General features: G+C 39.8%; 2 protein-coding genes across 5 annotated transcripts; both read right to left on the bottom strand.

Moving 5' to 3' along the window:
- On the bottom strand, positions 621-5,182 carry LOC109713421 (proteasome assembly chaperone 2). 4 transcript variants are annotated; one of them, XM_020237484.1, is made up of 8 exons: positions 5,048-5,182; positions 4,768-4,933; positions 3,871-3,929; positions 2,197-2,366; positions 1,851-2,088; positions 1,627-1,759; positions 1,263-1,402; positions 621-1,060 (listed from the first exon to the last, which is right to left on the bottom strand). In XM_020237484.1, the coding sequence occupies exons 1-7, from the start codon at positions 5,108-5,110 to the stop codon at positions 1,323-1,325; spliced, it is 909 nt and encodes a 302-aa protein (XP_020093073.1). In that variant the 5' UTR covers positions 5,111-5,182; the 3' UTR covers positions 621-1,060; positions 1,263-1,322. The 4 variants fall into 4 exon arrangements, with proteins under 4 accessions (XP_020093073.1, XP_020093074.1, XP_020093075.1 ...); XM_020237485.1 differs by having other exon boundaries at positions 1,636-1,759; XM_020237486.1 differs by having other exon boundaries at positions 2,197-2,315.
- LOC109712393 (protein JINGUBANG-like) lies at positions 11,891-13,811 on the bottom strand. The gene has a single exon (XM_020235943.1). The coding sequence runs from the start codon at positions 13,592-13,594 to the stop codon at positions 12,074-12,076; it is 1,521 nt and encodes a 506-aa protein (XP_020091532.1). The 5' UTR covers positions 13,595-13,811; the 3' UTR covers positions 11,891-12,073.

The raw sequence follows: 14,395 nt of genomic DNA, 5'->3' as shown, positions 1-14,395 counted from the left end.
ATTTACTACCACCTTTAATGGAATTCTTATACCATGATATATTACAAATAATTGCCAACATCATAAACAAGCTGTTCCTATCACGATTGCTTATATAATTGCACTAGCTTCCTAAGCGAGGGCCTACAACGGATAGGTACAGGTAACCTGCAAAATTAGCAGTTGACTAAATGATAATAGTGACAATGATCTTCTATTCTAATCTTCATTCCATAACGTGGAGCCCTATTTGAGTAACCTGTATTAAAAACCCTCCAAAGGTCTCTTTCTCTTCAAGCTGTGTTATCACCATTACCACTCAGCTTGTTCACTATCCTCCAAACTAAACTCGGCAATTTCTGAAAAAGGATCTCCGTATTGACTAACCTTCAACACGTCTTCATCAAATAACAAGAAAGAACCGTGTTGTTTAAGAAATCACCCTTGAGGAATTCACACTAGCCCTAAATGATGAGCACTTCCCATCACTAGCCCTCTAAGGTAGCTCGGCAAACAACTAACCGCAAAGTATGTTAGGAAAAATTACATCGGAGATCCTCAAACCTCCGTCCAAGTTTCAAGTTAGCTCTTAACCTTTCAGACTTTGGCCTCTATTGCAACACTTGCTCTCTCTGGACAACTTTGAAATGGAAAAAAATCCTCATGCAATCGCCCAGTAATAGGCTCTGGACCAAACAGAAAAGACTCTAAAAGGTGGAGGATACAGTGGACATATATACCCAAATATACTCTACGAGCAACAAATCAAGCCAATTCCGGTGTTACTGGTAACTTTGTCCAACCCTGAATCTCAAAAAACTTCAAAATGTTTGAACGGACGGGCTAAATGGAAATGTCTTAACTTCAAAGGAAATTATAATTACTTGCTAGTGGGTCATTTCACACAAACTTTCAAGAACGCATGACACGGAGAGGGTCCACACCTTCGCCATTAGTGGAGAGAGGATGAGTATGGGGACATCACTATGAAGTGGAAGTAGTTCCAACTTCCTTATTGGAACCCACCACTATGTTTGCATCATTCTCTGTCTCTTATAACTTTTTTCAGAATTTGCTGTACCTGAGCAATGAAAATAACTATCATTATAAACTCCAAATGGTGCTCCAATCAACATTTAACAATATAAAAAATTATTAGCCAAAAGGAAAAAAGGTGTTCTCTTGAGCTGCTTCTGTGTAAAATATTCCCTTCTTTCGGTACTTCTAGAACAAATACAAAAACTAAGATAGCACACTTAATTAATGAGAAAATTAGTTCCTACCAATTATTGGATTCTTGTCCGCTAGAAAGTAGATCATATGGTATCACGGATCAGTTCAGACTAGAAAAGCGACATATCAGGTGGTGGCCCATAAACTGTTGTCCATGATAGAGGAGTAATCCATCCACCCTCTTCATTACCTGAATAAATCCGAGCAAAGAAGACCATAAGAATGAAATGAAACAGAACTACCAAATTATAACCTCTGAAACCATACAAAGACTGGAATAAGTACAGAGGTATAACTTAGAAACCAGATAATATGACATTTTCTATAGACTTGAGTGGTAAAAAAGAGCTTGATTTTGCGGCATGTCCAGTCCAGGAATAAAGAAGAGGAAACTAGAATTATAAAGCTTTTTACCAAATTTACCACGAAATTTGTCCGGGTTCAGACCGAGAAGCTTGCAAGCTGCTGCAGCCAGCTGGAAGGAATCTGTTATATTATCCCCCTCCGAGCAGTAGCAAAGTAAACAAGTAACTCTCAAACCTTTTGCCTAATCAACAGGTTGGAAGTAAGAACCAAATAAGAACTGTAAGGAGAACAAAGCGGAAGTACTTTGGAGTAATGAATAAAACATGTGAAACCTTGCAGCAAGAGAATAACGCAGCAAAAGGCAAGCCCGGATAATAGTCATCTTCAAGCAACTCATCTTCATCACTGATCACGTCTTCTTGGGGGGTGGCACCTTCAGTGAGAGAAGTCAGATACTTCCAGCGTCTCTGAGATGGGTTATATTCGGCAAGCTTTTCAAACCCTAAGTTTTCACAATCAGTATCAGTTCCATCATCACTGACGCTTGAGATATAATATATCTGCATCCCGCTGAAAATGGGTACATGTAACATCACAAAATGTACATCAATGTGAAGCAAGCATGACAGAGGGAGTGAAATATTAAAGCAGATGGAGTAAGAAGTACAGCTTGTGCACCTGGAAGCATCAATGTTTTTCCTTCTACCAGAATCTAAACTTGAGAGAACAATGACATGCTGCTTTCCACTCCTGACTAAGAAGTTGGCAAACTTCTTTGCGAATGTAACCATCATTCCCTGTATAAATGCGCAGCCTGTAAGGTAGTTCCTATGTGACCAACGGACAACCTATACTAGAAAAGATCTCACATTGCAAAAAACCTTCATGGAATAAATGGGCAATGAATTATTCAGATCAAATTATTTATCTCATTAGTTGCCTAGATGATCTTCTTTCAGAATATTACATTTACAGTTGAAATAAAATCAGCACATACAGAAGAAAAGAGAAAAATTGCTCATGGAAATGCCACCTACCGCTGTCCCTATGACTACTGGAAAAACTATATCTGCACTAAGCTACTTTGTCACTCATCCACCAAGCAATCGAAAGACTTTTAAGTTCAACTCCTAATTATACTTTGTTCCCAGATTTATCTGCATATCAGGGAACAAAGGTACCAGCATTAGCAAAAATTGAAAAGCAAAGAACAGAAACCTCTTATGTGCCCGACCTTTTCTTCTATTTTCAGAACCTCTAGACCATGTTCTCTATTGTCGTCAGAACTCAGAAGCAAGATCATAGTACACAACAAGGCCAAAGCCATGAGGGTCTAAATCCGACATAGGAATCATGATAATTATTTTACCTGAACATGGGTATACATAATTAATGCATGTTGCAAAAGCACAGCAGAAGGCTCCTGAGGAGTCAAAGTCTTCAACATGACAAGAAAATTCAAAATCTAGAACACGGAAGTAACCCTACTTGGAACACCTTACAGAAGATCCATTGTCAAGAAAGATTGAATCTCTAACTTTTGAAAAACCTAAAAACTTGGAAAATCAGCACCTCAATGCCAGGGAGCAAACTAAAGAATATCACAATACTCCTCTTCCATTTCTAGCATCCGCATTTATTCAGATCAAACTATATTCTGCGCATAGATTTGCATTAGGAGTAGAACATGCAATTCTTCATTTCCAGTTAAGGCTTTTTCAGGAAGTGTACCAGGATATCTATAATCTCAAAGGAACAATATGTAGTACCGCCGAAAAAATCTTGCTAGTAAATCAATTGGAAATTTGGTGTAGACTTTATGCAAAATAATGAGTCTCTCAAATCTACTTTATGGTAACAAAAACTGACAACAGGCAAAGAAGTACTATTCTATTTGCCCTGCTCTAGTAAAATGCACATGGAATATCAGACTCCTACTTAATGAAAACCTAGCCTCTGGTGCAATTGATGATTCCTAACAATGTTAGGCCTGCCCAACGGCTCAAAAAAAAAAAAAAGATGACTCCCGACACAATCTAAAAACAAAAGAAAGTAGTAAACAAAAAGAGTTCGGCTATAATACTTTTAAAAGCACCAAGCACTTGGTGCTTGTAAGTTTTCCGCCGTTAGATCTCCTTTTAACCATTTCCACCCGATAGATCATACTATTCAACCAACCACCCACTCAACCCTAAGGGACTACTATCATCCTAACCGTACATCCCTTAATCCAACGGCCAAAAACTTACAAGCACCAATGACTTGGAACTTTTAAAAGCATAGGAGCTAAATTCAAACAAGAATGTGAACATGGTAAAAACACTACTAGGAGTAGAGAATTAAGGGTCTTACCTTGATAACTGGAGATCTTTGTTGAATAAGAGATATTGCGTGAAGCGGAGACTCATAAGCTGCGTTCAGCAAGCATGTTCAGTTAGTCTTAATATATTATGAATCATGAGAAGAAATGGAAAGCATAACTTCAGAATCCTCAATGCAATGAAAAGAAAGTCGTTTAATATGATTAACTAACTTGTCTGACTTGTGCTTCACGTTACTCGTGAAATTTATTGCTCTACATTGTGTGCTATTCCAAAAGAGCAAGAAACCAATGCTGAATGAAGTCATTAGACATAGAGTGAGACTCATTCGAAAACTAAAGCAGCATACTAACATACGAGAATACTATAAGCAGTTAAGCACAACAGCTTATCCACCAAGAAAGCAAATATATTACCAAGTTCTTCAGTTTTGTAATATATTGGTCCAATCCTCATATCGACAGTACTCTGAAGCAAATCCTAGATCAAAGTTTAAAGACATGAATTGATGAACAAGAAACCAATGCTAGAAACAACATCCGTGAATGAGGTCAAGAAGAACCCTACTGTGACAATTTGAAAACACCTCTACAGTTTGAAGCCAACTGAAAATCCCCTGATTCTCATTTTTCCACAATAAAATTCTGATAAATGTAGCTGAATCCCCGAATTAAGAACACAAATGACATTCGCTAAATGAAAAATAATATTCAAAGTACTCTTGCGGCTAATTTTACACGCTAAATTGATACTTAGAATACCAATCACATTTCAATCGTTGATACCGCACTCAAAAGGGAACATATGAATCAACAACGCATAACTCGCCATTGGGAACAATCAATATACTGAAACACTTTGGCGAACCCATCATAGACGATCCAAGATCGAGGATACAACAACGCAAGAGATCAAGCAAAGAGATTACCCTCGAGAGGAAGCGCGAGATCGCCCTCGGCGACGGGCCCGTACGCGTCGTTCCCGACGCAGGGCAACACGGACGGCGCATCGAGCCACCCAACTCTCTTCGCCCTCGTCGACGCGATCAAGAGGTCGACCGCCAATTGCCCTACGTTTCCGATCGAGAGCCCCGGCTAATCGAACACCGCAAACGATCCAAGCAACAAATTAAACACAAAATTAGAAGCTAAAATCTCGCAAAAAACCCTAGGAGGGAGACGAAGAACTAGGGTTTTGGGGTCGCGAACCAGGAGAAGAGTAGGGCACTCGGGGGAGAGGCTTCGGCCTTCGTCTTCGGGAGCGAATTCCATCCTGTTGGGGGCAGTTTGGTTTGAGAGTGAGAAGCGAGTTTGCTGAAGCTTTTGAGTCGAGGTAATGGTGTAAATGGGCCGTCTCGGTCCGGCCCATTTATAACAATTAGTACTTGCACTGTTCGGGATAGTTTGGTCACGTGTGCAGTGGGCCTGGTTATCATTTATCGACCCCCATTGGAGCAGAGGATTTTCACAGTAATGGGCCGTTTGGTGCGCAAAGGGAGTGTGGCTAATGCACAGCAATATATTTTTTTTATTTTTATATGAGACTACTGAGATTATATTTCAATGGAATTGAGCTCCTATACTTTTAAAAGTACAAGTTATTAATACTTGTAAATTTTCAACCCTTAAATTACGAAATATATTGTTAGAATGCCCTCAGGGTTAAGTGACTAGTTGTTGAATAATATAATCTAACGAGTATAAATGGTCAAGATGTTAGATTTAACGATGAAAAATTTACAAGTATCAAGTGTTTGATATTTTTACAAACATTGTAACCGGACTCTTTCAACTGAGGTATTATGATATTTAGTATGTAATGTAATTTATTATGAAAATAAACGGACTGAGCCTAAGCCCTCCTTATAATGATTAAATTTTAAAAAAAAAAGTTTTATAATTTCTAAATAGCTACTCCGCGAATGCTGGTGATTTAAGCAAGTGACTAGGTGTCTACCCAACATTTAGTGCAAACGATGCAGAATCCAGCAAAGTGAATGGAAAAGTATTACATTATTCATGGATTCCACTTACTTTGTTAGCAAATTAACATGGTTCCACTTACATAACCTCCCATAGGTGACATTTTGAATATTTTTGTACATAATATTTCTTACATGACTCCTATGAGGGTAGAAATTAAATTAGGAAATCCCTTATTGGAGCTTTTGATTCTCCCCACTTCTATAGTGGCAACTGGCAAGTATATATCAATTTTAACCTAGTTATCATTCAATAGATTATCATATTCGATCTCTCCTTTATTCCATGAACATATAAAATTTCAACATCTTGAAAATAATTAAGTACAATAACTTATCCACACCCACTTAACAAGCTCCTTGATTTTTTTAATTGTAGATATCTCTTGGTTCGCCCCGGAGTAAACTCCATTTTGTAATTTATAATATTCTATCACTTAACAAGAGAGCCAACATATAATTCAACACTAATTATATATTGCCTTGATATCTCTTTTAAATTTTATATGCTGTGAATTTGGTTCTCGCTTTAAAATATGCCCATATATATCTACCCCTACAGTACAATGCCCAGTTGGTATTTTACTTTTTTTTTTTTTTAAGAGATAACCCCTTGTTTTTTTGTGTGTGGGTGCTGAATATTTAGTTGTTTTTTTTTTTTTTTTTGAAAAATAGGTAGTGAACTATCTGCTTCATTCATTAAGCAAAATGAATTAGACATACCATATTATTAGGTTATGGATTTGTAACAAAATTGAGGTGCCATACATATTAATTGAAATTTATTGTTGGTGCTTCGTTTAGTATAAATAGCAAAGATAAGATGGTTTTGTTCCTTTAATAGACTTTGTATTCCAGCTAATCATTCTCATCTCAGACATAAACTAAGAAAGTATGGGTTCTAGAAGAAAATGCTACAGGAATATTAGACAAAAGCTTCGAAAAATGGAAAGGATTTGGACCCAAAAAAAAAATTTCAGATCAAGAATGAGATGTACTAATAAATAAATAATATTTGAAGATTCAATTTCATCGGTTATTTCAATTTTGCGCATCGCTCCAGATCACACCATTTGCATCACAGCTAGTTAGTACTACTTTGTGCCTTTTTTTAATCGCTTTAGTAATTAAGCCCCTCACTTATTAGTTAAACTCGGAGATTAAAAAAAAAAAACCAAGTATTAAATATGCTCGTAATTTGGTTCTCTGAACGAAGCTCGGGTCCGTCAATTGCACATTTTTTAAAGTAGGTCCTTTTTTTTTAATCATTTAATAAGATAATGATAAGAAGCCACTGGTATATATATACATTTAAATAACACAAATTAACGATTCATTAAACATGTAATTACTTAATTAAAGATATAACAACCATTTAGACAACTCCGTTGCTCTCTGATGAGGCCTCATATATATTCTACTAGCTAGCTAGACAATGTACAAAAAACGAACATGACCCGATCCGCACCCGAAACCGACCGATCACGGCGACGAGAAGGCGTCGTCGAGCCACCCGAGAGGTGGCTCACCGACGCCGACGTCCCTCTCGTGCATCAGAAAGGAGTGAAGTGCGTTACGGACACGGTTGGCGCGTTTACGGTGGCGGATGCGTTGGAGAACTGCATCCTTATCGAGCGACGTCGACCAACCGGATTCGGTCGGTTTGAGGTAGAGGCGGCTCGACACTGGGCTGCTGTTTTCGGCCACCGCCGCGGTTTCTTCGCCGCGGCGATAGACGGGAGAGGAGGGAGGGGAGGGGAGCTTCTTTGGAACTACAAAATCCATAATTTGAGTGTCTTAATTGAATTCTAAGCTGCAGGGCTAATAAATATGGAGAGGGGGGGGGNGGGATGTGGAGGGAGGGGGGGCAGTGGATCAGGGTTTTTATAGAAGATTTGAGTGGGCAAAACCATATGCCACAGCACGTGGTTTCTTTCTTTACTGATTAAGTGCCTTTTTCTAAGATCGGTGTAAATTATACATCTCACTTTTATTCTAAAAATAAAATTATTTTATTATTTGTATGGGCGGAACTAATAAAAATTACTGGTAAAAAAAAGTGTACATTATTAAGTGTTTCGCTTTTAAAACTTTTTAATAATATATTTTTTGTGGTGTCTTATGACTTGTGAATTAATGTTTTATTTTTCTTTCCTTTATAGTTATTCCATCATAAGTAAAAGCAATAGTTAATAAGGGATTATGGGTCAAAAACTTGGCCTTAATTATGTACACCTTAAGAAGGTGTAAAAAATGAAAATAAAAATGTTTAACTTTTTTTTTTTTGAGAGAGAGAAATAGGTAGCATACAACCCGTTTCGCTTATTTTATTTAGAAATAAACTTAGCTAGAAATATGAATCAATTAGGATTCGAATTTGGGTATCGGGTACCAACCACTAAGTCCTTTGCCATTTGCTCTAAGGACGGTGGGTTAAAAATGTTAACTTTTGAGTTAATAAAAATTGCGTTAAGATACCACCAAAAAAATCTTATTCATTTGAGCGCTGATATTTTATTACTAAACTTGTCAATCTAAAAGCAAACTTTACAATTTGCATGCTACTTTGGATGCACGAGTAACATCTCTTAAAACATTATGCAAAATTCAAATAGGTCAAATGACCCGAGTACGTCTTAAGCCGTAAGATGCGGCTTCTTCAACGACAAGTGATAAAAAGCCAATTAAGCTCCTACATAACTAGTACATGAACCAAACCGTGTTTAGAGATCGAGCTTAATTATAATTGTTAAGAATAATACAAAAATTAGACTCGTAATATATTACTACTGTTATTAGAGGGTTTTTTTTTTTTTTTAGAGAAAGGTAGTTATTAGAGGTTTTTAATCTAATAAGAGGTTAAATTCTTTAGCTGGGTCTGAGCATTTTAATTAACAATTATTAATTACCTAAGTAGGAGATTTTGTTTTTTATCCACGTAAAAGAAAATAAATTGAGAGGGTAAGAATCCATCGGTATTTAATACTGCGGGTTTTATGATGCGAATCATATCCGTTAGATATGAATAATAATGAAGCGCTTGTCTTCAACTGCTGAGATTAAAAGATACTGCCAAAATGGACGGTTTGAATCGTTTGATGCCATTAAACGCTCCACTTTACGAGGATAGAGTATTTATTGTTGGTGATTAATTTCTCAACTCTTTGTAATTGTACGTCGGTGTTCGTAGCACCTATAAAATTGTACGTATTTTGAATACTGTGGATATAACATCTGTATCTATCCATTCAAATACATATTTTTTTACTATTTTTATTAATTAATTTGTTTGAATACTAAAAAAATTGTACGTCCTTTGATGGAAGAGGTTACCAATATATTTTTTATAGTAAAAATTTAAAAGTATTTTATAAATTCTAGTGGAAAAGAGGTGTAAGATTTGTACTTAAATATAGAACGTGTATGTAGATTTTACTTTCAGATTAGTTTATTTTATGTGCTTCTCTTGCTTAGTTTGAATTCGCCTTCTATAAATAAACTTTTGTATATATATCATATTTAGAGTTTTAAAAAATTCAAAAGATATTTCAATTGTCGAAGTAAGTTTGTTCTGGTGTTCCAGCAGCTATTGGTTGATAAAATTAAAAGGAATCCGTTTGATAGGAAGCAACATATATGGCAAAAAAAATCATGTAAACCATATGCTGCCACTACAACAAAAACGGTCTATTAGCGACACTTTTAAATATAGGTACATGTTAAAAAAGTGCTGCTAGCTAAAATTACTGACACTTTTAAAAAGTGTTGCTATATGTGGAGTCGGTAGGTATATAGTAACAGTTAAATAGTGTCGCTATAACCTAAAAGAGTGCTGCTAATTTACCAACACTTATTTAAGCATTTAGCAACCGCCGAAACTCTATCTCGTTGGCTGTGGTGGTGGAGGAGGACAACAGTAAAGGCTCTTCGTCTAGAATTTCACTGGATTGAGTGAAGAGAGAAAAAAAGATGGTAATTGATTTTTCTTTTTTTTTTTCTTTTCTGTTTGTAATCGGATCAAATGGACTGGGTGTGGTGGGCTGAGTAGAGTAATCTTTTATTTTTGGTTGGATTGAGCTTTATATTTAGGCATTAGTAAATGTGTTTTTAAGTTTTAGTATAAATGGGACACTTACTCAAAAGTGTCCCAAACATGTGTCTCTATAACCTAATTCTGTTGTAGTGTGAGAATAAATTTAAAAAATAATAATATAGAGGAATATATAGGCCATGAATTGAAATTCAAAATCTCTTTGAATAAGAAGGAATTTGGACTAGCTTGGATATTAATTATGCAAGGTCATCTGAAAAGCTACTTTGAGTCTTTGACAGAAAAGAAAAATCAAAAACAGTTGTAAGTTTCGTTTGGGATTGTAGGAAATTTGCATTAGCTACAATTAAAAAGTATGATAAAAAAATTATTTGTTTTTATACATAATATTGAATTTTCGTTTTTTACAATAAGTATGTTATAATATATTTTTTCAGACCTACTAGAAAGCATGAAAATATATCTATATATATTTTTTTCTCAATTTTATTTTGCCCAGTAGAATTAGATGGGCTACAATACCAAACGAGCCCTTGGATGCTTCACAGGTGGTGCTTCGCACAAGGATTCCAATTCTGATGTCATGTTAACTATGGGCACTTATGCTGAAACCTGGGGCGCCTTTCATAACATGCGAACATGCGGGTCACTCTCAAAATCTCCATCCGCAAAGGTTCTATGCACCATTTCATTTTCGTACATTATTCTTTTTAGAGTATCCATCTTGTTTTTAAAAAAGTAAAATTAATTAAAAATATGAATCAAATGTTCTGAACTTACGATCTTAACTATCAATCATCTAGTCTTTTGTCATCTAGTCTTTTGTCACATGCACTAAAAAGCTGAGTCATTTCAAATATTTTTTTTGAGAGATAGGTAATACGCTAACCGCTTCGTTTATTTCATTTAGAAATAAACTTAGCTGAAAATATGAATCAAGTAGGGTTCGAACTTGGGTCTCGGGGCTCTTTGCCACTTGCTCTAGGGATTCGAACTTGAGTCGTTTCAAATATTGATGTTCTCCAACTAGGATGTATCAATTATTGCTATCAACAAGACACTAACCCTCAGCTTGGGCTGGAAATGGGCCTAATCAGGCCTAGTAAGTTAAGGCCTGTTTTGGGCCGCATGAGTGCCTTATCAAAGGATGTGGACTGGAATCAACTGCTTTACTCTGTCAGATATAGGCCCAATAAAGCAGAAATAAAAAGAAAATAAAAGAATAGAAAACCTTGGAGAAATATTATTCTTACTTATTGTTAACAAAACCAGATTATTATATGGTGACCAAAAACTGCGAGTTATATTTAACTCCAGGAATAGTGATGTGCCTCATTCAATTTCCTCTATTATTTTTTTTTCAGAAATAGATAGCATGCTACCCGTTTCGTTTACTTCATTTAGAAATAAATTTAGCTGGAAATGTGAATCAACTAGAATTTGAACTTGGGATCTCGAATATCAACCACCAAACCCTTTGTCACTTCCCCTATTATTACTCTGAAAAATTGCAAATCATTGATGTTTTCCTGCTGGTACCAAGGTGAAATAACATATTGACTAGTAATTTTATCTATAACATAGAAAATATTCTCGTGCAATTTAATTTTCAGACCAAATTGCAAATCAGAAACTGCAAAATTAATTCTGGTTTCGACTGTTCCGACATAGCATGAAAAATTAAGATCCAGATTCTATGCTATGCCAGTATAGATGCACCACGGTACCACATGATTATCACCTAAATGATCGATTTGGACCATAGGGGTTATATATTGGAGGTTAATTAGAACACAATTTTGATAAAGCCCATACATTACTTATAACAATTGAAATAATTAGTAAATATTAGATGTTGCTTTCCGATTAAACAAAGTGAAACAGAGTCAGCAAGACGACTTTCCTCATCAAAACTCTCTGAGGTTTGATTTACTTGCACGCAATAAAGGAAAAAAAAAAAAAAAAGTTGACCATACATACGCAAGAGTCCTTCTCTTCCCCTCCTACACAAAATTATTACTGCTTCCTCAGAAGTCAGAATCCAGCAAACTACATTAATTTTTCTTAAAAAAAAAAAAAAAAACTGTACACGCAAAAGGCAAAATTTATCAAGCTGCAGCACGTAGAGTATAATATATATGTATAATTAATTACAGATTAGATTAACCCCTTCCCCTTAATCTTAAGTGACAGCACGTGCCCTCAAGCGGCAGCTCGCACGTGCGCTCGCGTACCCCTCAGATCCTCCTCGCCCGCCTCCAACCCGTATCCTCCGCGGGGCCCAGCGCCGCTGCTCGGCCGCCACGTGTCCGGCTGCGCCTGCGCCTCCCCCAGCAGGTGCGCCGGCAAGCGCCACACGCGCGGGGCCGGGGCCGCGCGCTCGGGAGCGTCCCCCGCGTTCTCCCACACGCGCCAAACCTTGACCGACCGGTCGAGGCTCCCGCTGTACACCGCCCACCGCGGCGCCTCCCCGTCCGGCCCCGCAGCCCCCTCGCGGTCCTCCTCCAAGGCCACGCACTTGATGGGCCCCGCGTGGCCCACCAACACGGCGACCCTCGCGTGGGCCCGGCCCACCTCGTCCCTCCTCCACACGCACAGCGTTTTGTCTGCGGACCCACTGACGACCAGCCGCCCCGCGGCCGCGAGGCACAGCACCGCCATCTTGTGCCCGCGGAGCACCCCACCGTGCGCCATCCCCTTCCTACAATCCCAGTAGTTCACCGCCCCATCCGACGCCCCGCAATACACGAGCCCCGCCTCCCGCGCCACCGCCAACGCCGTCACCGCACTCTCCCCCTGCAGCAGCGTCTTCACTGCCACGTGTCGCACCACCTCGCGGCCGCGTGCCCCCTTCCCCGCCTCCCGCCTCCACACCTTAACGGTCCCGTCCGCGGAGCCCGTGAACACGAGCCCCTCGCCCCCAACGGCCACCGCGTTAACGGCGTCGTCGTGGGCGCTGATGGACTCTACGCACCTCGAATCCGAGATGCGCCACACCTTGACGGTCTTATCCCACGACCCGGAGTACAAGAGCCCCGCGTCCTCGTCGAGGCTGAGGCAGGAAACGGCGTCGAAGTGACGGATCCAAACGGCGTTGCGGTGGCGCCTCACCTCCACGTAGTTAGAGGGGTTAATGGAGCTCTTCAAAAAGTCCTTCATCTTGGGTAGGGTCCCTACGCGCTTGTATGCGGCGGGGTCCTTGGGGGACACTCTCCACACGCGTATCTTACCGTCCTGGTGCCCCGTGAATATCTTGTCGCCGTGTATGACTATGGCTTTGACCAAGCCGCTGCTCGACTTGAACCCGGCGAACTCGCGCCCGTTCTTCCACACGCGAATGTTCCGACTGTCCGACCCCGTGTACAGCAGATCCCCGGAGGCCGCGAGGGAGTACACGTGCCCCTCCTCGCGCACCAGCGAGCCCACGAGGCCCGTCGCGGCGGTGGGGCCCCCTTCCTCGTCCGACGTCAGCAGGCCGGGGAGGTGGGTCCAGGGGGACTTGGCGAATGGGGACGCGGCAGCTGGGTTCCACGGGGAGAGGCTACACGGGGACGTCCCCGCGCTGAGCGGGTTGCGGTCCGAGGCGTAGCCCGGGCTCGCCACGGGCGACGCCGCGCCCGCGTCGTTGCGTGGGGAGTCGTCCTCTTCGCTGTGGGAGTAGCGTAGGAGGTTCAAGAGCTTAGCGCGGGGAGCTGGGCTTTGAGCTCCGCTGGGGTCTCTCATGGTGGATAATTAGATGATACCACGAATACGAGCTCCAGTTGAGGAGGAGGAATCTAGCTATGAGAAAACCCAAGTCGTAAGAAAACCGAAAGGTCCAAACTCCAAAGTCGAAACTTTTGGCGAGAGATTAAGAATTAAGAAGAAGATGCGAAGAGGAGACAAATTAAAGCGAAGTATCGAATGAGAAATGTCGAGGTATTGGGTACGTGGGGACGGAAATATATAGCGGGAGGGAAATGAGGCGTAGTCCATGCACCTGTGCTCCGAAACGCGCCCTTGTAGCCGCCGCGTGTCGGTTAGATGGCTTATAGCACAAGGCATAGAATTAATAATAATAAGGACTTTTTTTTGCATATAGCCCCATGACAAATTTTTATTTTAAAATAGCCTTCTTAAAATTTAATTTGTAAAAATGATCCTGCGCCTGCCACGCAGGCGCCACGTAAGCGCCACGCGGGCAGGGCCAGAACTAATGTGTCAAGTTAAACACGGTGAACCATTCACTGTGTTTAGACACGGTGAATGGTTCACCGTGTTTACTACGTATATTTTATATGTTGAAAAGAGGAATAGGGAGTAAGGATGTCAATAGTATATATATAATTTATTCGGGTTTAGGTTCGGATAATATTTCGGATATCCATACCTATTGACATCCTTACTCCCTATTCCTCTTTTCAACATATAAAATATACGTAGTAAACACGGTGAACCATTCACCGTGTCTAAACACGGTGAATGGTTCACCGTGTTTAACTTAACACATTTGCCCTGGCCCCGCCCGCATGGTCCTGACGTGGC

This window comes from Ananas comosus, linkage group 7 (genome assembly GCF_001540865.1).
Source record: "Ananas comosus cultivar F153 linkage group 7, ASM154086v1, whole genome shotgun sequence".
Classification (NCBI taxonomy): Eukaryota; Viridiplantae; Streptophyta; class Magnoliopsida; order Poales; family Bromeliaceae; genus Ananas; species Ananas comosus.
The sequence above is the reverse complement of the archived record's forward strand: the minus strand, read 5'-3'. Positions and strand labels throughout refer to the sequence as shown.